The sequence below is a fragment of the Ambystoma mexicanum genome, chromosome 3p (genome assembly GCF_040938575.1).
Source record: "Ambystoma mexicanum isolate Mex_15411 chromosome 3p, UKY_AmexF1_1, whole genome shotgun sequence".
In the NCBI taxonomy this organism is placed as follows: domain Eukaryota; kingdom Metazoa; phylum Chordata; class Amphibia; order Caudata; family Ambystomatidae; genus Ambystoma; species Ambystoma mexicanum.
The window spans coordinates 129,270,603-129,298,415 of NC_090925.1; the positions used below are offsets into that span (position 1 = coordinate 129,270,603).

At 46.8% G+C, this 27,813-nt stretch overlaps 1 protein-coding gene across 2 annotated transcripts in view; it reads left to right on the forward strand.

The window, feature by feature from the left end:
* LOC138580158 (proteoglycan 4-like) overlaps positions 1-27,813 on the forward strand; it is a 1,214,734-nt gene that overhangs the window by 207,750 nt on the left and 979,171 nt on the right. For both annotated transcript variants that reach the window (XM_069650488.1, XM_069650487.1), the window contains exons 3-4: positions 5,277-5,432; positions 11,401-11,481. In XM_069650488.1, the coding sequence (XP_069506589.1) occupies positions 5,277-5,432; positions 11,401-11,481 (237 nt within the window). The remainder of the gene's footprint in view (positions 1-5,276; positions 5,433-11,400; positions 11,482-27,813) is intronic.

The following is a 27,813-nucleotide window of genomic DNA, read 5'->3' on the forward strand; positions in this document are numbered from 1 at the left end:
ATACCGAAAGCTCCTTCGGTGTTCCATAAACACTCCTCTATCGTGTTGCCTACGTTCTTTCCGGAGCCATGCTCGGTAGCGGAGCGCACGTTACACACATTGGATGTAAAAAGGGCTCTCACGTTTTATCTTCATCGTACGCAACCATTCAGAGAAACAAGGCAACTGTTCGTGGCCTATGGTTTGGGTGTTAGAGGAAAAGCCATTTCTAAGCAAGGACTGTCAAGATGGGTGTCATCTACCATTTCGTACTGCCATTCCAGGGCAGGGAAGCCTCTTCTACGACAGCCAAGAGCTCATTCAACTAGAGCAGCGGCATCGTCGACGGCACTGTGGGCCGGAGTCCCTCTGGGGGACATCTGCATGGCGGCTACCTGGGCGGCTACACACACCTTTACCCGCCATTACTGCCTGTCGCAGCAACATGCCGAAGATACCAGGATGGGACAGGCGGTGCTCCGACACCTATTCCAATAAGGTAAGCCCCGACTAGGGGTGGCATCCTGTGGAATTTATGACTGTATGTGGTTCGTTTTCCTATGTTAACGATTACTAATGTATACATGATCATAGGGAACGGGCTTTGCGAAGAAAGTATATGGGTTTGCATGCACGCCTCCTCTCTTGGGGGTGTACTGCTATGTAATCTATTCTAAGCATGTGAATCCATGAAAGATCCAATGCTGGAGAAGGGAATAGTTTCTTACCTGTAAGTCCATTTCTCCAGCATTGGTATCTTTCATGGATTCACATGCGCCCACCTGCCTCCCCCTGAACATGCAAACCGGTTCCCCCACTACTTTGGGGGCCGAAATCTGAGGGAGCGATGGGGCGGGGCCTGTATTTATATCATGACGTCCTGACGGTGCGGGCGCGCATGATACAAAACAAGGTGGATAGGACGCATAAGCGTCGAAAAAGTTTTCCTACGGGAAAGGGTCTATATATAATGTACCGGGGATTCCATGAAAGATACCAATGCTGGAGAAATGGAGTTACAGGTAAGAAACTATTCCCTAATCTCCCCCCCCTTCTGGCCTCCCTCCAGCACTATCTGAAATGTCATCAGGCCTAGTACGATAGTCGCTTGTTTTGTTCCTCCCCTCCCTTTCTGCACCCCTCTCCCTCACCTTTTGTTTTCTCCGGCTCTACCAGAAATGTCATCAGGCATAATACGGTAGTCACCTGTCTGCTTCCATTTCCTTCCCACTCTCCCCCTCCCTTCCTTATCTATGTCTTAGCTCTTTCACTATCTGAAATGTCATCAGGCTGAGTAAGATAGTTAATTTCATATCCTTACTGTTCATGGCCTGTAAGAATGTCATTGTATTTTCCCTTGTTCCCTCCCTTGCCTTGAAGTGCTTTGAAACCCATTGTGTATCGGCGCTATATAAATAAACTATCATATCATATCATGTATCTAGGGATCATTCAGAAGCACCTGGCTTCTTCCCAGTCTTTGCCCCTCTTTGAGGTTTTACCACCTCTTTTATACTTCAAGTCTGTGGAGGGGTTTCATAAACTGGCCCATGATTGGTTCTTAAGGTTTGTGTTCTCTGATTGGTTTAAGGTTTCTGGTGTTAGTTTTGAACTACCATAGCGTCTCTTTCAGATTGGTTAGTTTGTAATTGTTGAGCTGCTGACCTAACAGTTTCATAAGCTGGCCCATGATTGGTTCTTAAGGTTTGTGTTCTCTGATTGGTTTAAGGTTTCTGGTGCTAGTTTTTAACTACCGTAGCCTCTCTTTCAGATTGGTTAGTTTGTAATTGTTGAGCTGCTGACCTAACAGTTGTTTACAAACCTTTAAGACCATTCCCATATTGTGGTGCCATCTTGGAATTCCACTTCAGCTCAGGCATGGCTCAGATACATGACTCTGTAGGCGAGGAATCACTGGCACGCCTGACAGTTTTTGACCACAAGCGGTCTGCTCTGCTCTCCCTGTGATAGTAAAGGACCCTCTATTAACTGCTTTTGGGTTATGCCATGCCAATGTTTGATGAACTGTGTGAGCTTCCGTGGATGAAGATTTCTCTGACTGTCAAACAGAAACCTCTGTATTTGTCTTGCAAGACAAAAGACCATAGATGTCTTCACTGCATTGGGCCTGACCTCTACAATCATAGCCGCGCTCCAGGCCTCCTCATTTATAGGTCATTTGTCAGGTTGCCGATGTAAAACCTAACAAGAATCTTTCAGAATCCTCAATCTAGGCCTACAAGTGGGAAGAAGTCCAATTGCCCCATATCAGTTCATCATCGATGCAGCTGACCATTGACAGGTTCCATGGTAGGAGTTCGCCAACTCCGTCTCTCATGAACATCCTCATATTCCCTTAAATAGTCATTTGGTACATTCTGGTTCGCACTAGTTCTTTCAGTAACATGTTTATCCACAGCAGGTATTCCTATTTTGAGTGTTATTTCCTGGTGGCATAGTCTAAGGATGGAAGTGTTTACGCTTGCTTACTCCAGTGTATTGAGAGTAGGTTTTACTGATGCCTGCTGGGACTTGTAGATAGAGTTCATCCTTTCGGTATTAATATGTTTGACTGGGTCAAAGAATTACCATATCTCTGTGAGGGTGAGAAGGCAGTGGGATTCCGTTCCATCCACCCTGTGGGAAGAACATAAGATAGCGTCCACACCATCCCAGTCCCCTGTGGCTCACTCCCGTCATAAGGAAATGGTGGGATTTCCTTCGACCCGCCCCACACTGCAAGTGCGAATAACGGAGATGGGTTCTGGGAAAGTCCGAGTTCTGTGAGAAGAACTTTACTGTGCAGGCAGAGGAAATCACTACAAAGCCACCTAGGCTGCTGTGCTAGCTGATGGCCAAAACAGTCTCCAGCATGTGTGCTCAGCTCTGGGATACCATGTTGGACAAGGTGATAGCTGTGTCCAACGACACCCAGACCACAAAGGGCTGAAAACAGAGATGGCACAGTCTAAAGCAGTAGGATCCAAAATGTCCTGTCGGAACACAGGCAGGAATGCATGACCACAGGAAGAACGCTTAAGATGGTTGAAGGCCAAACGTGTGGTGGATATTACAAGTGTAATACAAAAGAGGGGATTACTGGAAGGTTTAGAATTGATCGTGAGATCTGGCATCGCTCTGGACCACCCTCCATACCATCATTCTTGGCCGGCTAAACCATTAAAGAAAGGGGAAAGACCTTATGCAAATCAGGCTTGGTCGTTACCCTTACTTTAATGGCTTGGCAGGCGAAGTACGATGGTCTGGAGGGTTGCTCAGAGAGATTTCAGAGGCTTAGATTAATGGTAAACCTTCCAGCCATCACCTCTTTTGTTTTGAATATTATAAGTGTGATAGGTGCTCGTGATGATGAGGTTGGAGCCGCATCACAGATTGCTGGTGAGGAGTACTTAATGAATCTGTTGTCCCTAACAACAATGTAATGGTTAAATGTTTGAAGTCTAATGATTCTCATGGGTGCATGCACCTAAAGCAGTCCAGGTATTGGCACGTTTATGTAAGCAAAACAACATTGTTGCAATGACAGAGACCCACGAAAGGCAAAATTATCAACTAAATGGGAGTAACACAAAACGTATGTACTGCTAATTTATCTATTGGATGTCTTTACAGAGATTACCAAGACAACCAGTGTCACAGCCTGATTCATCTAAGGCATGAAAGTAGCCACAGAATGAACTATTTGACATCCATGCACCAATCATCTACTACATCATCCACTTTCAAGCACAGTCATTAAGGATGTGCTGTTTGTCACATGTTACGAAGCCAAGTATGATTAACACTAGTAGGTCCCCGAGAAGTCAAAGTTTAACAAAGATTTATTAGTTGCAATTCAAAACAAGGAAAATACCAACATAGAACTTACTTGGCAATAGCAGGATGTCTTCTCTGTGCTTGTAACAGTTTGATGAGGAGTTTAGGTTGCAAATCTCCTTTGTTCACTCCCTACTGTATGAAAATGTGGAGGGTTTAGACTGTGTCATTTACAGTCCTGAAGGTTTAAGTGACTCTCAAACTTCTTCCCTGTCTCTTTGGTTTACCATCTCTGGTCCTCTGCTTCTTGTACTCAGTTCTGGGAATCCTAGAAGATGGGCCCCATGTGCGCCTGCACTGTCGGCCTGGGTAAGGGCAGAAGTTGGGGCACTGCAGCAGTGAACAAAACCATAGAAACTCATCAGGAGGGTGGATCTCACATTCTCGCACCAAGACGCTGTCTCACTGGCCTGACACTATTCTCCAATGACTTGTCCTTACTTTGCTCCTTGACAGTTTGCTGATTTCTTGTTCCTATTGGGATCGCTAAGGAACATAACATCTGCTCCTTTCCAGTTGACACTCATCCTCCAGCTCCTAATTGCACTGCTAGGTGCTTATAGCTTTACCCCGCTCTGGTTCACCCTTTTCCAAGGAGTGGGTAGGCCTGCTCCTCACCATCTACCAACTCTCTTTCAGAGTATCTCCTAACCTCTTCCTGACATCTCCTTCCACACTTCTTTCTCTCTCCAGTATTTTCTGCAACTCTCTCTTTCCACCCTCCTTCCTCTCTCCAATATCTGCCTCTCCCTTCCTAGTTTCCTTTGTACCACATATCTCCTGCAGCCGCTGTTCCCTTTCTCCACCCTGCTCCTTCATGCTAGCCATCAAATTTCCTTCATACCCTTTTTGTTGGCTGCACTTTCTTTCTCTATTACCTTCTTCTTCCTCTGCCTACCTTCTTATCCCTTCACCAGCAGATCTTTCTCTCTTCAGTCTCCAGTCCTCCCTTCTCTCTCCCCGCTCTCACACTCACTTTCTCTCCTCGTTCTTACCTGCTTCCACCTTAGCCCCCTCTTTCTCCTCAGTGCTATTTTCCCAGCTTTCTCCTTCCTTCTCCTTCATGCTTCCATCTCAGCCTTCCCTATCATGCCTCTTCCTCATACTTGTATTTCCATGTCCTCTGTGCCTCTGCTACAGCCGTGGGGAGAGGAGGGTGGTCTTCAGGCTGCCCTATCCTTCTCCTTTGAAAACCGCATCACAGCATGGGGCAGCACCCAGGCCCATTGCCACCTCATCCAACCATCACCCCCAGGCCCAGGTCGGTAATTTTGTTACAGATGATAGCACATGCTAGGGACAGGAAGGTGTCATGCCCACTAGACTAACTTTCACAAACATGCAAAAATGGATATCCAAACAGCTGACTATTGTAAGCCATGAAGAACATTGTACTATAGGCACATGTTCAGCTATTTGGTGTGAACTGACTGACCACTTGTCACTTTTTTTCTCAACAGAGACCTTTAGTAATCTGCATGAACTGGCGAACACCCAAACACCTGCAACCAATGGGCCGTCTTCAGGCCGAAGTGCCCGGTCAACTATAAGGGCGTCACCAGACAGTAGTGCCCAGATCATTACTACACCTACCATTGCACCCTCTGCTTTAACAAGTAAGTTCATAGCAGTGTGCATTTTTGGGAACAGGAATAAGTAGAAGAGCAAAACCCCTGCTCAGCCCCATACGGACATCAAATCCAGACACCTGCATGGCACCAGTGAAAAGTGCTGAGGCGCATCCCATCAGAAGAACTTTTTATTTTTTTGTATATCTAAGGCGCATAGACAAGAGCCCAAATGCATTAGTGCGCATCCGGCCTCAAGGGATGGGCATGGAACAGTAAGATGCAAAGGGATTATTTAAACAGAACAGTTTTTAATCCTTATTTGAAGGCTGGGAAAGAAGTACAAGCTCTTAGGTCTGGCGGCAGTGCATTCCATATTTTTGGGGCTCCAAAAGGAAAGAACCCCTGTGAAACATTTGTCAATCTTGCTTGTGGCATGTCGAGGAGACATGTGTTATTGGATCTCAGCACCCTTCTGGGATGGGAGCCAGTGGATACAGTTAACACATATTTGGGGCTAGTTCCATATAGACATTTATGTGTAATGCACTAGACTCTAAACATGATCCAGTTGCTAATAGAAGCCAGTGCAGAGCTACCGGAGCTGCAGACACATGATCCGCTCTCCGGAAACCTTCAACTATGCAAACAGCGTTCTATGCCACCTGCAACCGCATTACTTCGCCTTTGGCAATGCCCATCAGAAGGCTGGAGCAATAATCAAGTTTGGCTCCAATTATGGCTCTCGCAATGGTGGCACAGTTGGTGGTGTTCAAAAAAGGTTTTAGCTGGGCAAGCAGTTTAAGATGGTAGGAGGAGTTAGCGACAAGACTCCCTACTTGCATCTTCATGTTCAGTTCTTTGTCTAGGGTCACCTCTAGTGTCTTAACTTTAGATTGATTGGGAATAGTGCAACCTGCTATGTTAAAGCTTTGATATTCTGGGCCTAGCTGCCGTAGCTGCGCGGTGGTGCCCATGACCATCAATTCAGTCTTGGAGTCGTTGAGAGCCAGACCATTTGTGCGCATCCAAAGTTGAAGGCGGCCATAGATGGCATTAATGGCCAGAGAGTCAATGACAAAGTTCCCAGTTAGGTTGATTGGTCATTGTGTATCATCTGCATAGTTTGCGTACACAATGCCCCCTCGTTCTAGTTGTTCAAACAAAGGTAACATAAATAAGTTGAACGGTTTGGGTGATGTACACGAGCCCTGTGGTACCCTGCAAGTTACTGGGAATTCTGCGGCGATTGCGTTTTTATAAAATACATTGGCTGTGCGACCCCTACAAAAATGATTTTATCCAGGCGGTTGCTGTAGCAGATCAAAAGGCGGCCTGCTGTTGTGTGGCATGGTCCACCAGGTCGAATGCTGCAGATAAATCAAGTGATACCAGCAGAACCATCTCGCCTGCCTCAAAGGCTTTAAAGATGTTATTTTTCAGGTCCTTTAGGGCGGATTCAGTGCTGTGTGCACGCCTAAAACCTGTCTGTTTCTCTCCTAAGATCTTATAATTCAATAAGAATTCCTCAACCTGGATATGGGCCACCTTATCAAGAATCTTCAATAGGAAAGGCACCTTAGTGATAGGCCGATAGTTACCAGGCACATCAGGGTCCAGTGAGGGCTTTTTTATAAGTGGGGAAATCTATGCCTTTTTTATACAAGATGGGACACAATTTTCTTATACATTTAGTGATAAGCGGGGCCAGCTGAGGGGCACATGCTTTCACTATAGTTGCCAGACAGAGATCACCTCTGCAATTTGTGGGTTTCATCCTGCCAATGATATCAATCATTTAACCTACATTTACCGGCTGAAATTCAAATTTCACTGAAGGATTTTTGATCTCTGTGGGCGTTTAGGAGATTTGCCCGTCAGTTGCTTGGTAGCAATACCCTTCTGTATGAGAGTCAGTTTATTAATAAAGGCATTATGAATTTCTGTACACCAATTGGTGTCTTTGGTCACGTGAGCAGGGCAGGGGCAGGGATCTTCCAACTCTTTTAGGATTATTGTGTTACTGAACATTTCAGAGGAAAGGGCTGATGAGGACACAGGCATCCAGGTGCTGTCTGGCCCAGCGGCCACCCATAACGACTCTGCAGAAAATCCACTGCATTATAGTCCTCAATATCCCATTGACACACATACCAATGATGGCTATCATCCAGTAGGCATATCATAATGGGGAACAGACCACTAAGGTCCCCGGTTTGGGGCGAGGTGGTGCAGGTCATGGGGATGGATGTTGTACGGGAGGCATGATATGATATGATATGATATGGCATTTGTAGCGCGCCTATACACAAGTGTTTCAAGGCGCGACGAGACAGGGAGGGGGGAACAAAGGGAAGACAGACAACGATCCTACTAGGCCAGGTGTCATTCAGATCGCGCAAGTGCAGGGGTAGGGGGAAGGGAGAAGGTTCAAGGGGAAGGGGGAAGTGCAGTACAAGGTAAGTAGAATAAAAATAAATAAATAAGAGGTAAGTAGAATAAAATAAATAAATAAATAATAAATAAAGCGGGCCAGCTGGTGGCAAGTGCAAGGTAAGTGCAGACAAGTGCTGGGAAGTGGGGGCTGTCGGGATACAGAGACAGTCCCGCAGTGCAGCGATTGCCAGGGAGGGGTTGCCAGGTAGGCAGTGCAAGTCGAGAGTGGCAGGGCCCAGGATCGGGGTCGGTAAGAGTGGCCCAGTTGCAGATACAGTGCAGTTTCAGCAAGAATTAGCAGGGGAGAGGGAGAGAGAAAGCAGAGGCAAAGAGGAAGGTTTTGAGGTGCTTCCGGAACCGGAGATGGCCAATGTAGAGATATCAGTCCTGGAGAGATTCGGTCCCTGGGCTTGAGGCCAAGGACAAGTCTCGCAGTTCTGTTCTGGATATGTTGCAGAGGGCGGAGAGTGGAGGCAGGCAGATTAAGATAGAGGCTGTTACAGTAGTCCAGCTTTGAGAGAACCAGTGCTCGGGAGACAGTGAGCTTCTGGGGGAAGGAGAGGAAGGGAAGAATACCTCTGAGGAGGTGCAGCTGGTAGTGTGACTTCTTTGAGACGTCAGATATATGAGGAGAGAAGGAGAGTGTGGAGTTGAAGATAACCCCGAGGTTTTTTGTATTGCAAGTAGGAGCAGGAAGGGGGCCAAGAAAGGCCGGCCAGAGAGCTGCAAGGAAGGAGGGAGTGGGTGTGCCGATGAGGAGAATCTCAGTCTTACTGGCATTAAGGCAGAGGTCATTAGCGGCGCACCATTCCTGGATAGCAGACAGACAGTCGGAGATGAGGGAAGGAGAGGAGGAGGAGGCCGAGGGTAGCCTGAAAATGAGCTGGGTATCATCCGCATAACATTGAAAGTTGGGGCAGAGAGCAGCGATGCGGTGGGCAAGGAGTGCCAGATACTGGTTGAACAGCCAGGGGGAAAGATTAGATCCCTGGGGGACACCACAGGTGGGGAAAAAGATGTCAGAGAGGAAGGACCCCAGTTGGACCTGGGAGGGTCGATTGGAAAGGAAAGAGGTCAGCCACGCCAGAGCCTGACCAGTGATACCCAGGTTATCACAAAGATGGTTGAGCAGGATGGCATGGTTGACAGTGTCAAAGGCAGAGGAGAGATCGAGCAGGATGAGAAAACAAGGAGTGTTGGAGTCGAGATTCAAGAGCAGGTCCTCACGGATGTTCAGGAGAGCAGTTTCCGTGCTTCTGGCAGCTCTGAAGCCAGATTGATGGTCATGGAGACTTCCAACAGATTCAGCATGGAGGTTAAGCGGGGAGATGGCCAGTTTCTCCAGGAGCTTGCCAAGGAAAGGGGTGATGGAGATTGGGCGATAGTTAGCCGGGCAGGAGGGGTCAGAAGAGGGTTTCTTAAGAAGAGGGTGCACAAGGGAGTGCTTAAGGGGGATGGGAAGACTCCAGAAGCGAAGGAGTGGTTGACATGACATGAGGCAATCCTCACACACCTCACACACCTCGGAAAAACGAAGGACGGTCAAGACCTCCAAGAGTGTCTTGCCACAAGAGAGTGTACAGTCATGGAGAACATCAATAAGGCTATCAAAGACTGGGGGAAATGTAGTGCCTGTATGTGTGCCTTAAACATCATGCTGCCCCAAGCTCTCATGTTCGAAAGCCAGAGGATTATGCAGGCCAAAGAGACAACTTTGCACAGTTGTATGGCACATTGAAAGAGGTGGAGACGTCCCTCGACCAAAGCAGCTATCTAGTCTCCAGTTGTCCAGTGCCAATTCAGTCCACATCAAACTTGCCAATAGAGGAATTTTGACTCAGCAATCCTCCTCAGCGGCCATTTCAACAGTTGGACCCCCAGTCCACCTAGTAGAGTGAAAGGGCATGTTGACCGTGATCTGCATCACTGTTGTGATGGTGGTATGTGAAGGGGTGCACTACATTTCATTCAGTGGGCAGTGGAGGGTTGTGTTGAGCTTCATTTAGTGGGTGGGACAGAGGGTGGAAGGCTGTGTTGGGATTCATTCAGTGTATGGAGAGGGCATGGGCTGTTGGGGTTAATTCAGTGAATGAGTGTGGGAGGGTGTGTTGGGGTTCATGCAGTCAGTGTGGAGGGGCATGTTGTGTTACTTCTAGAGGGCAAAAGAAAAGGTCAGACCCATGTACACACACAGCCATAACCACTCTACCACCCTACATATCTGTTCCAGTGGGAAGTTCTAGCACTTATTTAGCATGCTACATTGCATGATGCAGGCTAGCCTTTCATGTGTGCTTACCCAGGCATTTCACACCCTCCATCTACATGCGCCTGAACACATAGAAAGCTCTATCACCCTTAATCCCACAAGTGTCAGCAAATGGTGTTTCTTTGAAATGTCCAAATCCCTGACATCATAATTCCCTCAGTCAGCAGCCCCAAGCGATAGAGCAGGTGGACATGGCACAGACAACAAAACACCCTTAATGTTCAGATGGCCTGGGTGCCCCTCATGACATCACCAATGTACAGTTCCCACCAGAACAAAACTGTCCGCCAACTGCTGCCTGCTGATCTGCCCATCAGGCTCATCCCATTGGGTCATCCTACATGTGCACATTCTTCCTCATTCTTGTCACTATCTGGGTAGGCATGGGTACCTGTCTCCTGATGCTTCTGGACTTCTGAAGCCCAGATCTGGGTATCTACATCAAAGTGGCAGAGTGCAGATGTATGCACCACAATGGTTGGGAATATTGTAACCGAATGTTACATGTTCCACAATATATAATGCTGGCATGTATTGTGTATGCAGCATTATGAACATATTCACGGATGTAACCCTTGCATATATTGTGGGCACATGCATCACATTTCTCTAATAAATTGTGCAGTAAAGTGTACAATTTCAACCTATAATTAAAACAATTTCTCAGAAGGAAGAACTCCCTCTATCCCCCAGAACTACTTTACATTATTTGGGGCTCCCCTGCTATGCACTGTCAATCGTGCTACGTCAGGGAAAATATGTATGCCCCTTCACTAAATATTTCACCAGGCACTTCGCAGTGCCAGTGGACATTCAGGGGTCATCTCCAGCTCCCCTGCCCCCCACTCCCTTGACCCTGGTGTCTTGGAATAAAAAGATGCTGCAGCCCCCAGTGAGAATGCTTGCATTCAAACCTATATGAATCTATTTCACTTGTGGTCCAAAAGGAGTGCATCCCTTCACTTAAGGGACAGTTTTTATCAATGGGAAAAAATACTTTTACCCCCCCCCCCCTTCTTAGGTGGAGGTAAATGATGGTGTGTGTGTAAATGGGTGTCAACAAAACCCATAACCATGCAGTATTTACTGCATATGGTATTTTGTTTATAAAAGCCACCTGCAATGCATATTGTTGCATTTGAAATGCAGCCTGTTTTATGTAATAAATTAAAATCCATGCAACCACCTTTGTCTTCTATTTTCTGCATTTTCCCCAAATGTGTCAATTTTCGTAGATTGTATGCTCATATAGATTTGTATGAAGCAATATAAGAGTGCATGCAAAATTAAAATTGTTGTATTTTATGGCAGGAGAGCTGCGGTTTCCTTCTTTAGAAACATCTAGGAATTCTTCACTCCCGGACAGTGCCCATCAACCAGAGGTGAAGTTAAGTAAGTGGTCCCTGATTTCTTACTTATGTATTTCTTTGTTACTTAAGATGGATCCATCATCTGCTGCATTTGCTACAGAAAACTATTTCAAGCTGCATACTATTTTTAAATCTCTCTAGCTGAGATGTTTCTAAGAGTTGCTCCAGTATTTCGTGCTACTGTTCTATATATATGCTGATGTTGAACAGGGATCTGGGTGCGTCTTTCTGACAAAATCATATTCTGATCAAAAGAAATACAGGGGCAGGAGAGGTCAAAGGTTTCTATGCGCTTTAAAAAAGTCCCCTCTCTGGTGAGCATGGCAAGAGACAGTCACTTGGCACCTGGTCCTTTAAATGCTCCACTGGCCGTAGGGTCTCCCTTTTTAGGGTCTCCCCTCATTGACCATGAGGCTAATTGCAATACTTCCCTGTGCCAGAGTAGAACCAACGGAACCAGTAGATGGAGCCCTTTGAGGGAGTCAAGAATACGTGGCCCTGTAGAGCTGGTAGCAAATGCAAGCTTGGCTCCACTTGCACAGGTGCAGAAATCACTCTTGGCTGAGGAATCCAGGGGGCAGTGAACCAGATCCAAGCCCCACCTCAAAACTGGATGCCACCTTAAAGAGAGAGACCTACTAGCCAACGTCTATACCAGCAACCTAGACAGGGAGACGGAGTTAGGAACTGTAAGATGGCAGATATAGTTCCTGAGACTGCCCTCCAGTAGACACTGGAGATCCACCCAATCCCAAAGAACTACATTTCTCAAGCACCTTTTACCAAGTCTGCACACCTGAGTCCCTTTCCTCAAAGAGAGGCTGGAAGATGGGGCCATGGCCCTATATCAATCCAAGGTCTCTGTCAGTCAATGTGGGAGTTAGAAGGGAGGGAGATGTCAGCTGGAGCAGGAGCAGGAAGAGTATGTTGTGAAATAGCTGGTGGAAGGGGTTCAGAGGGAGCTGGAAATAGTTTGGAGAAGGAAGCAGGAGAGGAGAAGCTGGAATACCATGGGCAAATACAGCACTGTTGGAGATTGGGTAGATAAAGGGGTGGGTGTCATGATCTCTGCTTCCAAAAGGTCAGTGTTTTCCTCCCAACTCCCTTGGAAGCAGATCCATAACCCAGGTTCCGAGTGCCAACCAGTCCCAATTGGGACCTTTTGGACCCAGTCCTGGTGCCAGTGGCACCAGGCTCATAAATATGCCCAGTCCCAGCGCTGGAAGCGCCGGGCTCATAATGCTTGGGTGGACTTACCTGCAGCAGACCATGCTGCTTACTTGCCTGCCAGTTGAGTCTCTGATCCTCTTCTGTTTGGAACTACTGTTCCTGTTGGGTGGGGCAGGAGCCACTCCCTAGATTCAGAACACTGGAACTCTTCTGGAAAGCAGGAACTCTTTTCTTACCTAGGCGTGGCTGTGGAAGGAGACACCTAAGCACTACAGGAGGCTATTTAAACCACACCCGATGGATGAATCTTGCTTTGCGTTATTCTGCATCCTCAGCAGCAGAACGCTCATCGTGTCTTCTGCATCTGATCCTGGGCCTAAGGAAAAAGGCTTACCATTCTGAATCCAGTCTTCAGCAACACCTATAAAGACAAGAAAGAACAGGTTAGCATTACGGTCATCAGTGACAGCTCTTCACTTACCTGGTTCATCGGCTGTCACCAACGCCTCGCGCTGCATTCCGGCATCTGAAAGACAAAGGCTTACCTACTCTTTGTGCGCTCCGGAGGTCTTCACACTGCATTCCGGCATCTGAAAGACAAAAGCTTACCAACTCTTTGCACGCTTCGGGGGCCTTCGGCGCTGCATCCCGCATCTGAAAGACAAAACAAGGTGCGTTTAAAGACATTGGGGAACTTTAATACTCACGTGCCATTACTCCTTTCCACATCTAACCCAGTGGGTATTCCGGCACCCTGCAGCCGCCCCGAACTTGTACCTGCAAAATAAAAAGACAGTTAGAGCGCATCGTGAAGCAGGCAACAAGCGCTTACTTACGTGCTTCCAGGCGCTTCTATTCATCACACGGGCTCCATCTTCAACTCACTTCAGCCCGCCATCCGCCATCGCCGGAACCCTGCAAAACAAGAGACATCATTACTAAAGACTTTAAAGACATTAGAATTACTCGAAACTTACCGTTCGTGCAGTAAACGACGGACAGCAGTCCTCTGAAGTCAAGAGGTCTGCTCCCCTTATCCAGTGAAGAAACTGGTTACAGCACCCTGCCTCGAGGCAGATGGAGAGCACGGCGTTCACTTACCTAAGGTGAGAGCGTTAACCTTTGGGGTTCTACAGGAGAAGAGAAAGGGAAGAAGAGAGAGACATTCAATAACCCAGTTCATTAATCCCACATTTTCTATCTGCAGACATCTTACCCTTCGAGCCAGACATACAGTGCACAGAGGTCCAGCCCAAAGAGCCAGCCGTTTGTTACACATCACCTTTGAAGATACGGTATACGCCCAGTCAAGACCGGCGCCCCTACGGGAATCAGGTGAGCGTTACAGAACGCAAAGCCTACCACAAAACTCCCGTCCAGGCGCTATGGAAACCTCGGATACCGACCAGCTAGCCCAGTTACTTGGGGAACTAAGGGCAGAAGTGCATGCAGCCCGTCAGGAAACGAACGCTCTAAGAAGGGAACTGATTATTTCCAAGGAGCGAACAGATGATCTCGCTAGACAATTGCTACAGTCACAAGCCGGACAGACCCCGTTACCCGCATCTGGGGGAAATCTTCCTTCTACATCCTCTATGAATCCAGTGCAGATCAACCTACCTGGGAATGTACCTCTGGCTCCGCCCGAACGATTTTCTGGTGAACCAAAGAGGTTTGCAGTATTTATCAATCAGTGCCGGTTGCATTTCTTATGCCGGCCAGCAGCCTTTCCAACTGATCAAGCTAAAGTAGCTTTCGTGCTTTCATACCTTAGTGGCAATGCGGCAGACTGGTCGATCCCTCTAGTAAATCAAGATGATCCGGTCCTCCATGATTTTCAAGCTTTTCAGCTCAGTATGGAAAAACTGTTCGCAAGACATTCACAGGGGCAGGCCTTGGACAATGAGCTTCTTTCGTTGCGACAAGGTAATCAAGACCTTTTGGCTTATATTGCGTCTTTCAATAGACTGATAGTGGAAACTCACTGGCCTGAGGACAAAAGGATTACGCTGTTTTATAGAGGTCTACGCGGAGAGCTCAAAGATGTGTTAGCCCAAGTAGTGAATCCCCCACAAGATTGTTCGGACTATATAGACTTAGTCGTTCAAATAGATCACAGACTGCAGAACAGGAAGGCCGATCGTTCCAAGTTTGATGCTCGAGTATTTTCCAAACCGCCAACTCCTTCCAAAGGAGTAGACTCCGGGGAACCCATGCAAATAGGGGTTTGAAAGGTCCTCTAACACAAAAGGAGCGGGAAAGGAGAAAACAGTTGCAATTATGCCTCTATTGCGGAAACTCAGGGCACTTTCTTCGAGACTGTCTGGTGAAACCTGCCAAGAAGGCAGTAGGAGCTGCAGTTACCAAAGTTACAAACTCTGAGCAGGGAAACGACCTCGCCCGACAAGAATAGAGGTCCTCTTGCCGAGCGTGAAAACCAGTTCTGTGACCTCGCATTTCGTGATACCTATGGTCCTCATTAGCCCTGATAATCCGGATCGATTACATGCAATTGAAGCTTACGTCGACAGCGGTGCCATCGGCAATTATGTGGATCATGAAATGGTTTTGAGGATGAATCTAACTCTTTGTCCCAAGGCTGTAAACGACGTCATTACTACGGTGGATGGTACGGAGATAGCCTCCGAGCCAGTAACGCATACCACTCAAGAAGTGACGCTAGTAAGTCAAGATGGACACCATGAGAAGATCGTGTTCGATGTGATCAAGGCCCCTCAGTTTCAGATTATACTAGGAATACCTTGGTTAGAGAAACACAATCCTCTGATCAATTGGCGAGCAAGAACGGTCCAGTTTCCAGAATGTGTCTCTACTTGTCACCCTCCACCTGGTGTTGCACTGGCAGCAATTTCTTCAGAGGCTCCCCAGTTACCTTCCGAATACCTAGAATACCAAGATGTTTTCCGGAAGGATCAGGCTAACTCTCTACCTCCTCATAGGTCTTATGACTGCAAGATCGACCTGATACCTGGAACTACTCCTCCTTGTAGTAGATTTTATGCCCTCGCCGAGCCTGAGAACCTTCACCTTCGACAATACCTGGATCAATACCTGGCAAATGGGTTTATTCGTCCTTCCAAGTCCCCTGCTTCTTCAGCTTTGTTCTTCGTTCCAAAAAAGGAAGGAGACCTTAGAACTTGTATAGATTATCGCTCCCTGAACCAGATCACCGTTAAGAATAGATATCCGTTACCTTTGATCCCTGAACTCCTGGACCAAGTCAGAAAAGCATGCATATATACAAACCTGGATCTTAGACGAGCTTACCACTTGGTACGAGTAAAAGAGGGCGATGAATGGAAGACGGCCTTCCGCACCAAGTATGGGCTATTTGAATATCAGGTCATGCCCTTCGGACTTTGTAATGCCCCGGCCGCCTTTCAATATTTTATGAACGATGTCCTCAGAGAGCTCATAGATGTGTGTGTTGTTGTTTACATTGACGACATCCTCGTTTATTCTTCATCGGAATGTGAACATCAGAAACACGTGAAAATGGTCCTCGAAAGATTGCGTCAACACAAACTTTTCGCTAAATTGGAAAAATGTGTTTTCAACGTGACTGAAGTTGAATTCTTGGGATTCATATTATCACCTGGCGGAGTGCGTATGGATTCAAAGAAGGTCGATGCAGTTCTCAAATGGCCATCACCATCCTCCGTAAAAGGTGTGCAAAGCATGTTAGGCTTCGCTAACTTTTACCGCAGGTTTATCCCCGAATTCTCTCGAATAGTCCAGCCCATCACTGCCTTGTTAAAGAAAAACAAACGTTTTGAATGGTCTACCGAGGCGGAACAAGCTTTCCAGGATTTGAAGACTAAATTTATCTCTGCACCAATCTTAAAACACCCTCGCCCCGAACTCCCCTACATCGTGGAAACTGATGCTTCAAGCCTTGCCATGGGGGCAGTTCTATCACAAAAGGACCCGGTAACCAATCAGTTGCATCCCGTAGCATTTTGGTCCCGCAAATTCTCGCCTCCTGAAATCAATTACACGATTACTGACAAGGAACTTCTGGCTATCAAGTCTGCCTTTAAGGCTTGGCGGCATTATCTGCTGGGGGCCCGACACACTGTTACTGTGATTACGGATCACCGAAACCTGCAATATTTGAAAACCGCAAAAGCCCAATCCTCTAGACAACTCCGTTGGGCATTATTCTTTGCCGAGTTTGACTTCATAATTACCTATCGACCTGGTACAAAAAACGGTAAAGCTGATACCCTTTCTCGGATGGGAGTGGAAGAACACTTGATCAACCCTAAACCTGTACCAATCATTCCCGAACAAAGAATTCTGGGTGTAATCGCCACAGAATCCATAGAGGAAGTTAAGGATAAGGCTTGGCAACTTGTAACTCCAGCAGACATACAGAATTGGCATCTGCAGGGAAAGGACTTTGCAGTAAAGGACAACTTATTGTATTTCCAAGAACGATTATACCTACCCAGCACAGATTTACAGAAAAAAGTAATCTCTTGTTATCACGATTCTTTAATGGAAGGACATCCCGGTATGGCCAAGACCTCAGAAAAGATCAAGCGCTACTTCTGGTGGCCGTCTTGGAAAAAAGATATCAGAGACTTTATAATGTCCTGTGGAGTATGCGCCCAAAACAAGAGTCAAAAGGAAAGACCAGCAGGCCTCTTACGCCCTATTGACATCCCACCTCGCCCTTGGCATACGCTTTCTATGGACTTCATCACCGATCTACCTCCATGCTCCGGATACAATACGATTCTAGTAATCGTGGACTTATTCTCCAAGATGGCGCATTTCGTTCCGCTCAAAGGCTTGCCAACAGCAGCAACTCTGGCCCGATAATTTCTCGAAAACATCGTCCGACTGCACGGTTTTCCTTCGGTTCTAATTTCGGATCGAGGTAGTCAATTTATTTCTCATTTTTGGCGAAGTTGCTGTCGGTCGGCTCAAATTGATGTGAGACTATCGACCAGTCACCACCCTCAGACCGACGGACAAACCGAGAGGACCAATCAAACTCTGGAACAGTATTTACGCTGCATGCTGCAACAAACTGAAAAAACTTGGAAAGACATCCTTTGGATAGCCGAATATGCCTACAATAACTCTGTCCATTCGGGAACTGGGAAAACCCTGTTTTTTCTTTTGTACGGCAGTCACCCTCGAACCTCGGAGTTGGATCCCCTCCAAGATCTTGAAACACCAGCAGTAGACTACCTGCATTCTACAATCACCCAAGCCTTTAAGGAAGCTGTTTCTCACCTTCAAAGGGCTAAAGAACAATACAAGAAAGGAGCAGATCAACATCGGAAGGAAGCCCCTCAATATCAAGTAGGGGATCAAGTCTGGTTATCCACCAAATATCTACCTCTAAAAGGGCCACGCACATTCAACCCAAGATACCTTGGTCCCTATTCCATCACTACCATAGTAAACCCAGTAGCGGTCAAGTTGGACTTGCCCCCGCACATGAAGATACATCCGGTCTTCCACGTCTCTCTATTAAAACCCGTGCAACCTCAAACCCGACTAACCAAATCTCCAAAACCTATCCTAGTTGATGGAGAACTCGAGTTTGAAGTCAAAAGCATTCTGGACTCCAAGATCTCCAAATCTAAACTATTCTACCTAATTGACTGGAAAGGCTACGGCCCCCAAGAGAGATCCTGGGAACCTGCTGAGTATGTCCACGCTCCTCGCCTAATCAAAAGATTTCACCGAACATTTCCTGACAAGCCAAAACCCCCGGAGAAGCCCGGTTTGGGAGGGGCCTTGAGGGGGGGGTACTGTCATGATCTCTGCTTCCAAAAGGTCAGGGTTTTCCCAACTCCCTTGGAAGCAGATCCATAACCCAGGTTCCGAGTGCCAACCAGTCCCAATTGGGACCTTTTGGACCCAGTCCTGGCGCCAGTGGCACCAGGCTCATAAATATGCCCAGTCCCAGCGCTGGAAGCGCCGGGCTCATAATGCTTGGGTGGATTTACCTGCAGCAGACCATGCTGCTTACTTGCCTGCCAGTTGAGTCTCTGATCCTCTTCTGTTTGGAACTACTTTTCCTGTTGGGTGGGGCAGGAGCCACTCGCTAGATTTAGAACAGTGGAACTCTTCTGGAAAGCAGGAACTCTTTTCTTACCTAGGCGTGGCTGTGGAAGGAGACACCTAAGCACTACAGGAGGCTATTTAAACCACACCCGATGGATGAATCTTGCTTTGCGTTATTCTGCATCCTCAGCAGCAGAACGCTCATCGTGTCTTCTGCATCTGATCCTGGGCCTAAGGAAAAAGGCTTACCATTCTGAATCCAGTCTTCAGCAACACCTATAAAGACAAGAAAGAACAGGTTAGCATTACGGTGTTCAGTGACAGCTCTTCACTTACCTGGTTCATCGGCTGTCACCAACGCCTCGCGCTGCATTCCGGCATCTGAAAGACAAAGGCTTACCTACTCTTCGTGCGCTCCGGAGGTCTTCACACTGCATTCCGGCATCTGAAAGACAAAAGCTTACCAACTCTTTGCACGCTCCGGAGGCCTTCGGCGCTGCATCCCGCATCTGAAAGACAAAACAAGGTGCGTTTAAAGACATTGGGGAACTTTAATACTCACGTGCCATTACTCCTTTCCACATCTAACCCAGTGGGTATTCCGGCACCCTGCAGCTGCCCCGAACTTGTACCTGCAAAATAAAAAGACAGTTAGAGCGCATCGTGAAGCAGGCAACAAGCGCTTACTTACGTGCTTCCAGGCGCTTCTATTCATCACACGGGCTCCATCTTCAACTCACTTCAGCCCGCCATCCGCCATCGCCGGAACCCTGCAAAACAAGAGACATCATTACTAAAGACTTTAAAGACATTAGAATTACTCGAAACTTACCGTTCGTGCAGTAAACGACGGACAGCAGTCCTCTGAAGTCAAGAGGCCTGCTCCCCTTATCCAGTGAAGAAACTGGTTACAGCACCCTGCCTCGAGGCAGATGGAGAGCACGGCGTTCACTTACCTAAGGTGAGAGCGTTAACCTTTGGGGTTCTACAGGAGAAGAGAAAGGGAAGAAGAGAGAGACATTCAATAACCCAGTTCATTAATCCCACATTTTCTATCTGCAGACATCTTACCCTTCGAGCCAGACATACAGTGCACAGAGGTCCAGCCCAAAGAGCCAGCCGTGTGTTACACATCACCTTTGAAGATACGGTATACGCCCAGTCAAGACCGGCGCCCCTACGGGAATCAGGTGAGCGTTACAGTGGGGTTCGAGTTGCATCAGGGGAGGTGGGGAAATAGCAAGGAGGGGAGTCAACGCAATCCAAGAAGGAGATGGGGGGGTGCCAGGAAGTTAATGGTAAAGATATAGAGAAGGGGATTCAAGGTTTGTTAGTGTGGGAGAGGGTAGCAAGTGTGTTTGAAAGAAGGTGGTTAGAAAATATATAGATGAGAGTATGGAGAATGAAGGAGGGGCTTAGGAAGAGAGATTGTCGCGGTACAGGAGGAGAATCACAAGGAGGTTATAGGAGGAGAAACCGAGGAAGAGAGTATTAATGCAGTTTTTGGAGAAGACATTGAGGAGGTTGTAAAGGTGAGGAATCAGTTGAAGAATGAAATCACTAAAGAGATTCAGTATAGGCAGAAAGAGAATGAGGGTCATGGGTGCAAAGGGGGGATACAGCGAGGGGGGGTGGTAGGAACAGACGAACTGTGTCTGAGGAAAATACATTGTTAATGTACTGATAAGAGAAATAAAAGGAGGAGACATTAAGGAGGTGGTTAGGTGAGATACCCTTGAGGTTGAAGAGAGCTGTGGTACAGAGGTGGGTTGAGCTGTATTTTCAGAGGAGGACGTTGATGAAGAGCTGGTTGAGGAAATATCAGGAGGAGTTATTGGATGGTGTCAGGTCCAGTCTTGAATCTTCCTGCAGGAGTGATGCTGGCCCACCAGACCCCCTAAGTCTGCCTGCCCAACAGTCCTTCAACAGATAAAACTACCAAGCTGGCAAACCCAAGGCGAAAGGGAAATGGAGGAGAAAATAACAAAAGACAGATCTTCACTGGCTGGCACTGATGTTCTCTGGAGCTGGATTATACGCCTCAGTGTCTGTGAAATCTAGGAGACATATATATATATATAAATATTAATAATCATTCCACTCTTGCTAATTTTACTAAATTACTACCACTCTCCTAATTGTACCTGTAGCCTATGCTCTGATGCTGATAGGCTTATTTAGTTTGTAGTTGAAGTATTGAATTTCTGTAATCATTGTTTTCTTTCTTCTTCTTTTACTGTGGTAATATAATCTTTAGGAAATGTCTTGTTTTTTTTATTTTTGCAGACTAAATATGAATTCTTGAAAATCTAAATCAGTTTAGTCTCTTGGGTCTTTCAAGAATTTCACCTTCTTATTCACAAAAATATATATTACATATAAATTTGCTTCTTACAAATACTCTTCCTGGTATTAATTGTTTTAGAAGAAAGTCTGTTGCTTTAAATCGAGTTTGCACAACTCGTGCTATCATCCGATGCTTTTATATGTTAAACTCCTAAAAAAAATCAACTCAGATGCAACGAGTTCCGCGCGATACGTTTTCTTCCTGTAAATACATCAGACGTAACAACGCTTCACGTACGCCATTGTCCTGCAAACGATCAATTCCTGAAAAGACATTCCGACGCTTGACGTACGTAATTGTCCTGCAAACGATCGCTTCCTGAAAAGACGTCACAACGCTTGCACACGCGCACAACGTTCTTAGGGTTCCTTTTTCTAACTTCCTAGACGTGCGTAGTGTACGACTCGAAACGAAAAGAACCGCTCGCGCTTGCTACTGCAAGCTAGCGTATTTATTTTTAAAACAAACAAACACGTGAGTCTCTATCGAAGGTTAACGCGCGCCTTGTTAGTATTATTACACGCGCAATAATTAACCCTGATTCAAAAACTACTTGTGACAAGAGAAGTTCAAAAATTAACACAGAAACTTTTTTCTTCAACCAAAAAATATTAACATTAGATTTCACTCAATTTTTTCTTAGGTTTAATTCAAACTGATATCCTTGACTTTTAAACTTTGAAGATTTAAATAAACTTAGCTTGCTTCATCTGTACTTATCTTCACAGCTTTCTGGATAACTTCACTTCAACTTCAAACCCATGGAAATATGGAAATTTTAAAATCTTCTTGGATTACTAGAATTAATTATACTTTAAAATAATTCACTGGAGCTAAAGAAACTGCAACCTGCCTCTAAGGCAACTAAAATGAAAGGCAGTTTAGAACTCTGATGAACATTCCAAACTACCTCATTATCTATTCCCTCCAATCACTGCTGCAGAAAGGACACTCCATCTTGCTTTGGGGAAACAAATGATTCCTGTAAGTGTCATTAAGGAATATTTCATTTAAAATTCTCAACTCTCACCAAACATAACCCAAACATCACTCTGTAAATATTAATCTATAAATACTGTGTTTACTAGTAAATGGGAGTTCTGGAAAGTAATTACAATATACATTCTAAATTTAGTGTTCACTAAAAGTGTATGCTGAGGAAGCCTTAGAAACCCGCCTTGGAATCCTAACACTTTTCCTTTTAAAATTATGTACCCTTGAAACTCTTGACATATACCATGGAATCCTGACAGATGGTGGAAGAGGAGGAGAAGATCAGGAGGTGGAAGAAGCTTCAGAGAGAGGATGGTGAGATTATGTGACGCCCCACACATGGGAGCTCTGCGCTGGGAGCAAGCGCAGATGACAGGCCTTACCTGGTGCCTGGAGTCCCTACATCCAGTGGTACCTTCAACGGCCTGGTACACAGCATCTTCCCATCGAAGCTGGGACAGTATGGGACTGTGCTGCAGTTCCCTGGCTGGTGCCATCTTTGATCCATCATGCATGTGCCAGAGAACACTGACACCACACAGGACATGCGCAATGTGGTGCGTGTCAACGTTCCCATGTCAATGAGTCCCCAGCCTCAATGTCACGCTTCTTCCCCATATAAGATGGTATCAACTGCGCCTTGGCGCATCTCAACACCCTTCCCATCCTGCGGAACTCCTTGACCCTGGTTCTATGTATTTTCTCACTCTTTACCTGCTCTAACTCTCTTAGCACTCAGCCTCTTGCTTTTGGTCTGACCCTGCTTACTATCTTCTGTCTTGCTTGTCTTCCTTCGTGCCTGTTTTGTCCTTACTCTCATGCATTTTTTATTTACAACTGTTTAAATTAAGCAAGGCCAATGAAAGGGTATCCAGAGCAATTGAAATTATGATAACTTAAATAATCAATAAAAATAATCAATAAAAGTAGAAAGGAACCCCCACAGTATCCCAACAATTCCAATATCCATTGAACATTTATTTTTTACATCTAGTGCAGAAATGCAAACTGTGTAAGAATGAAAAGCACGCACACACTTACGAAAACATGACAGCCAAAAAGGGATTAGGAACAAAACCAAATTCCAAGTTCTTCCATATAAAGAAGTAAATGATTCCCACATGTTTTCCTCTAGTTTTCCATACTTGAATAACCTGTTATCTCTTTCTTCTGATCAATAGCACCCTACATAACTACGATACCCTGATGAACACATTTGTACACGTTCCAGATCACTAGAATATAAGCTCCATTGTCACTTCCATGTTCTGACCCATCTTTTTTTAACACTACAGATGATAGTGACAGGCTGGAGATGGAGAGCTAGACTGATCCTCAGTCGAGCAGCCTGCACGTGCAGATATCGGGAAGGGTCTGTTCTTTTTGTGGTGATTGTGCTCTGAGAGCCAGCTGGGTTGGAGGATGCGTGGTTCTCCCCAGATGCTGCACTCGACACATGCATAGTAAGAAGACATGGCTGTCACATCTACAGGTGGAACAGTCTCAGCTGGGAAGGGAGACAACCGGATTCAGAAATGTGCAGAATGCTGTAAGAAATGCTCAGAATATTGACGGGAAGTGGACTGTGTAAGGGAAGCATGGTATCACACGAAGCCACTGACACAAGAGCTGCACGTTTAAAAACCTTTATTTTGTTGGTTTAAGGGGGTTGCAAAACTCCTATCTTGCCCTATATCTAAGATAGGAGTATTGTCGTCTATCAAAATAAAAGAAAATGCAGTGCTAGTCATTCTTTCAGTTAAATGAAAATGGCCTATACTAAAAGACCTAATGCCTGCCCTCACTCTTGTACACTAAATATGTAAAGGGGAATATATATGCAAAAAGGTAAATCGGTGTTCAAATGAAATATCAAGGTGGCTGAGCAAATTCCATTCCCCACGTTTTGTAGCACGGGGTAAGGTTGCACACTTGGACACACTCTGCCTTTGGACACAGGATGCAGTTCAAACCGTGGACCAGGGCCTACTTGGCCTTCCACGATAAAGTCATTTGCTTCACAGTTCCACAAGGTTTGCTTCCTTCTGGTCTCAGAGTTCAACAAAGTTCCTTTACTTTTCAATATTACAGTTCAACTCAAAGTTACAGTTCAATGTAGGTCTCCCTCCGTCAGACTCGGACCTCTCAATCACAATTGGAAGGGGTTCCCTTCCCCAAGCTTTTATCACAACCTCTAGGCTCGGCTCCCCTCCATCGGGCTCAAGCCTCTTTTCACTGTTCCTTCACTGTCGAAGACTTTCAAATGTGTAAGGATTTCACAGACACCTCAGCATGACCACTTCGACTTCTACTTAATTGTCACTTTTTCACTCCTACACCAAAGCCTCTTGGTACACATAGTTTCACGCACAAACAAGTCCAAAGAAATCCTTTCCATCTAGGTTTCCCTCTGCCGGGATCAAACCTATCAGTTCAATGTGCTAGAATGCTTTCGCATCCAGGTTTCTCTCTGCTAGGATCAAACCTAATAGTTGAGCGTTACAAAGTTAATTCCTTGTATGTCAGTTTCGTTCATTCACTTTGCCACTTCTACGACATCAAAACATTTTGCTGAGACTTTCGATTGTGCAATCTCCCTTCTTCCGGGACCCTCCCCTACTCTGTATCATTCGCTTTACAGTTGAACAATGCTTTACTTTCTCTCGCGTCTCAGCTGCACACGTGCAACCTCCATTCGCTGGACACACTGTTGCCGCTATGATCCCTCTTCAACACAGACTGGTCTTTCATCAATTTCATCAACTCACCGGGTGTGTTAATTCCTTTTCATTACTCGCAGCTTTTGATCTTGAAGTCAATACTGATACCACAATTGCCTCTTCGCCTCCCCAACTCTGTCATTCACCTGGAAGGGTGGCTGGTATCCCTGAAACACAAAGCATGTTTTATCTTTTCCTTCAAATGGGTTTTCTTGCACAACATTTAAGGTTCTTTGGAGGTAACAATCTCTCGCCAGGCTTCTCTACTCATTGAGGCAGCCCCTCCGCCTGTCGTTCTGCTCCACCTGGTTTACTGTTGCCCTGGAAGAACTGCTCCTTCTTGTGCCTCACCTTGCTCAGAGTGTGTCTCATTGTTCCACCTTTTAACCATGTGGGGAGAGCTAATAGGTGTATGTAATTAAGGTGAAGTGCCTCACCGTATTAGTGGGGCATACCCTACGTAATGTATGATGTTGGTCCTTTCAGTCTCAGACTTCCTCTTCTTCGGCTCAGTGTTTGTGTAGAAAGGGGGGGGCTAGGAAGTTGGAATATCCTATATATAGGATGGGATAACCGAATTGGGAAAGAGGGGATACCATGTCTCGTCATTGAATATCTCACCCCCACTCCCCGAAGGCCCCTCACACAGGTGATCCTCCCGCATTTGTCCACCCCCAGGGTTTGGATCCAAAGGCGATGGCCGTGCCCTGGCCACCTGAGCCACAGATCCCCTGGGTCTACATAGTGATACACTCTTTGGTGTCTCACAACCGCGATAGTCCTTCTCTTCGCTCCTCTGAGATTGCTGTTCCTTCTGGTATGCCAGTTCAGCACCACAGAAATCTGGGGTACTTTTCTTGTGGCGCAGAGAGGCCGGTCCAGTTGCTCCTTCCGTGTGGGGTCCTATTATGTTGGGAGTACTGGATCGCCTATCTGCCTACATTAGTTTTGGGACCCATTGGCTAACGGCATCATGGCTCATTCTCATCCTTGCTTAACAAGGATATCAGGTATGCAGCAGCAGCACAGTGCTTGATAGATTAGAAGATTGAAAAAGCTAGAAGCAGAGCTGTACAGTATGAGAAAACTTTAGGGAAAGCCAGGTGCCCAGACAGTGTTAAGATGTACTGAAATGTCTAACTGACACTATGCAAGCATTAGAGGTGGGAGGAGGACTGTACCAGTGGCAAAGTGGTGAAGAGGGCTCTTATCCTAGAGAGGCATCTTAGACAGATATGATATGATATGATAAGGCATTTTTAACGCGCCTATACACAAGTGTTTCAAGGCGTGACGAGGCAGGGAGGGGGGAACAAGGGGAAGACAGAAAACGATCCTACTAGGCCAGGTGTCATTCAGACCGCGCAAGTGCAGGGGTAGGGAAAGGGAAAAGTGCAAGGGGAAAGGGGAGTGGGGGGGGAGTGCAGTACAAATAAGTAGAATAGAAATAAAATATTAAATAAATAGGGCCAGCTGGTGGCAAGTGCAAGGTAAGTGCAGACAAGTGCTGGGGGGGGGGGGGGCTGTAGTGATACAGAGACAGTCCCGCAGTGCAGGGGTTGCCAGGGAGGCAGTGCAAGTGAAGAGTGATTGGGCCCAGGACCGAGGTCGGTGAGAGTGGCCCAGTTGCAGAATCAGTGCAGTATTGGTGAAGAATTTAGCAGGGGAGAGGGAGAGAGAAAGCAGAAGTGAAGAGGAAGGTTTTGAGGTGCTTCCGGAACCGGAGATGGTTCTCCTCAAGTTTCAGGGAGGCAGGAAGGCTGTTCCAGAGGGAGGCCCCTGCCGCGGAGAGAGATCTACCCCCAGCTCATTGCTTCGAGAAGCGGCTGACCCTGAGGGAGTTGGAGACGGATGAGCGTAGGGCTCGGGAAGGAAGATATTTAGGAAGAGAGAGTTGAAGGTATTTAGGCCCCAGGCCCCAGAAGGCCTTGTGGACAATGCAGAGGGTTTTGAACTTAATCCTTGCAGCCACTGGGAGCCAGTGTAGAGATTTCAGTCCTGGAGAGATACGGTCCCTGGGCTTGAGGCCAAGGACAAGTCTCGCAGTTCTGTTCTGGATGAGTTGCAGAGGGCGGAGAGTGGAGGCAGGCAGATTAAGATAGAGGCTGTTACAGTAGTCCAGCTTCGAGAGAACCAGGGCTCGGGAGACAGTGAGCTTCTGGGGGAAGTAGAGGAAGGGAAGAATACCTCTGAGGAGGTGCAGCTGGTAATGTGACTTCTTAGAGACGTCAGATATATGAGGAGAGAAGGAGAGTGTGGAGTCGAAGATGACCCCGAGGTTTTTTGCCTTGCAGGTAGGAGCAGGAAGAGGGCCAAGAGAGGCCGGCCAGAGAGCTGCAGGGAAGGAGGGAGTGGGTGTGCCGATGAGTAGGATCTCAGTCTTACTAGCATTAAGGCAGAGGTCATTGGCAGCACACCATTCCTGGATAGCAGACAGACAGTCAGAGATGAGGGAGGAAGAGGAGGAGGCCGAGGGTAGCCTGAAAATGAGCTGGGTATCGTCTGCATAGCACTGAAAGTTGGGGCAGAGGGCGGCGATGCGGTGGGCAAGGAGTGCCAGATACTGGTTGAAAAGCCAGGGAGAGAGATTAGATCCCTGGGGAACGCCACAGGTGGAGAAAAAGATGTCAGAGAGGAAGGACCCAAGTTGGACCTTGGAGGGTCGATTGGAAAGGAAAGAGGTCAGCCACTCCAGAGCCTGACCAGTGATACCCAAGTTATCACGGAGACGGTTGAGCAGGATGGCATGGTTGACAGTGTCAAAGGCAGAGTCGAGTTTCAAGAGCAGGTCCTCACGGATGTTCAGGAGAGCGGTTTCCGTGCTTCTGGCCGCTCTGAAGCCAGATTGATGGTCATGGAGACTATCAACAGCTTCAGCATGGAGGTTAATCTGGGAGATGGCCAGTTTCTCCAGGAGCTTGCCCAGGAAGGGAGTGATGGAGATTGGGCGATAGTTAGCCGGACAGGAGGGGTCGGCAGAGGGTTTCTTAAGGAGAGGGTGCACAAGGGAGTGCTTGAGGGGGGATGGGAAGACTCCAGAGGTGAAGGAGTGGTTGCAAAAGTCAGCCAGGACAGG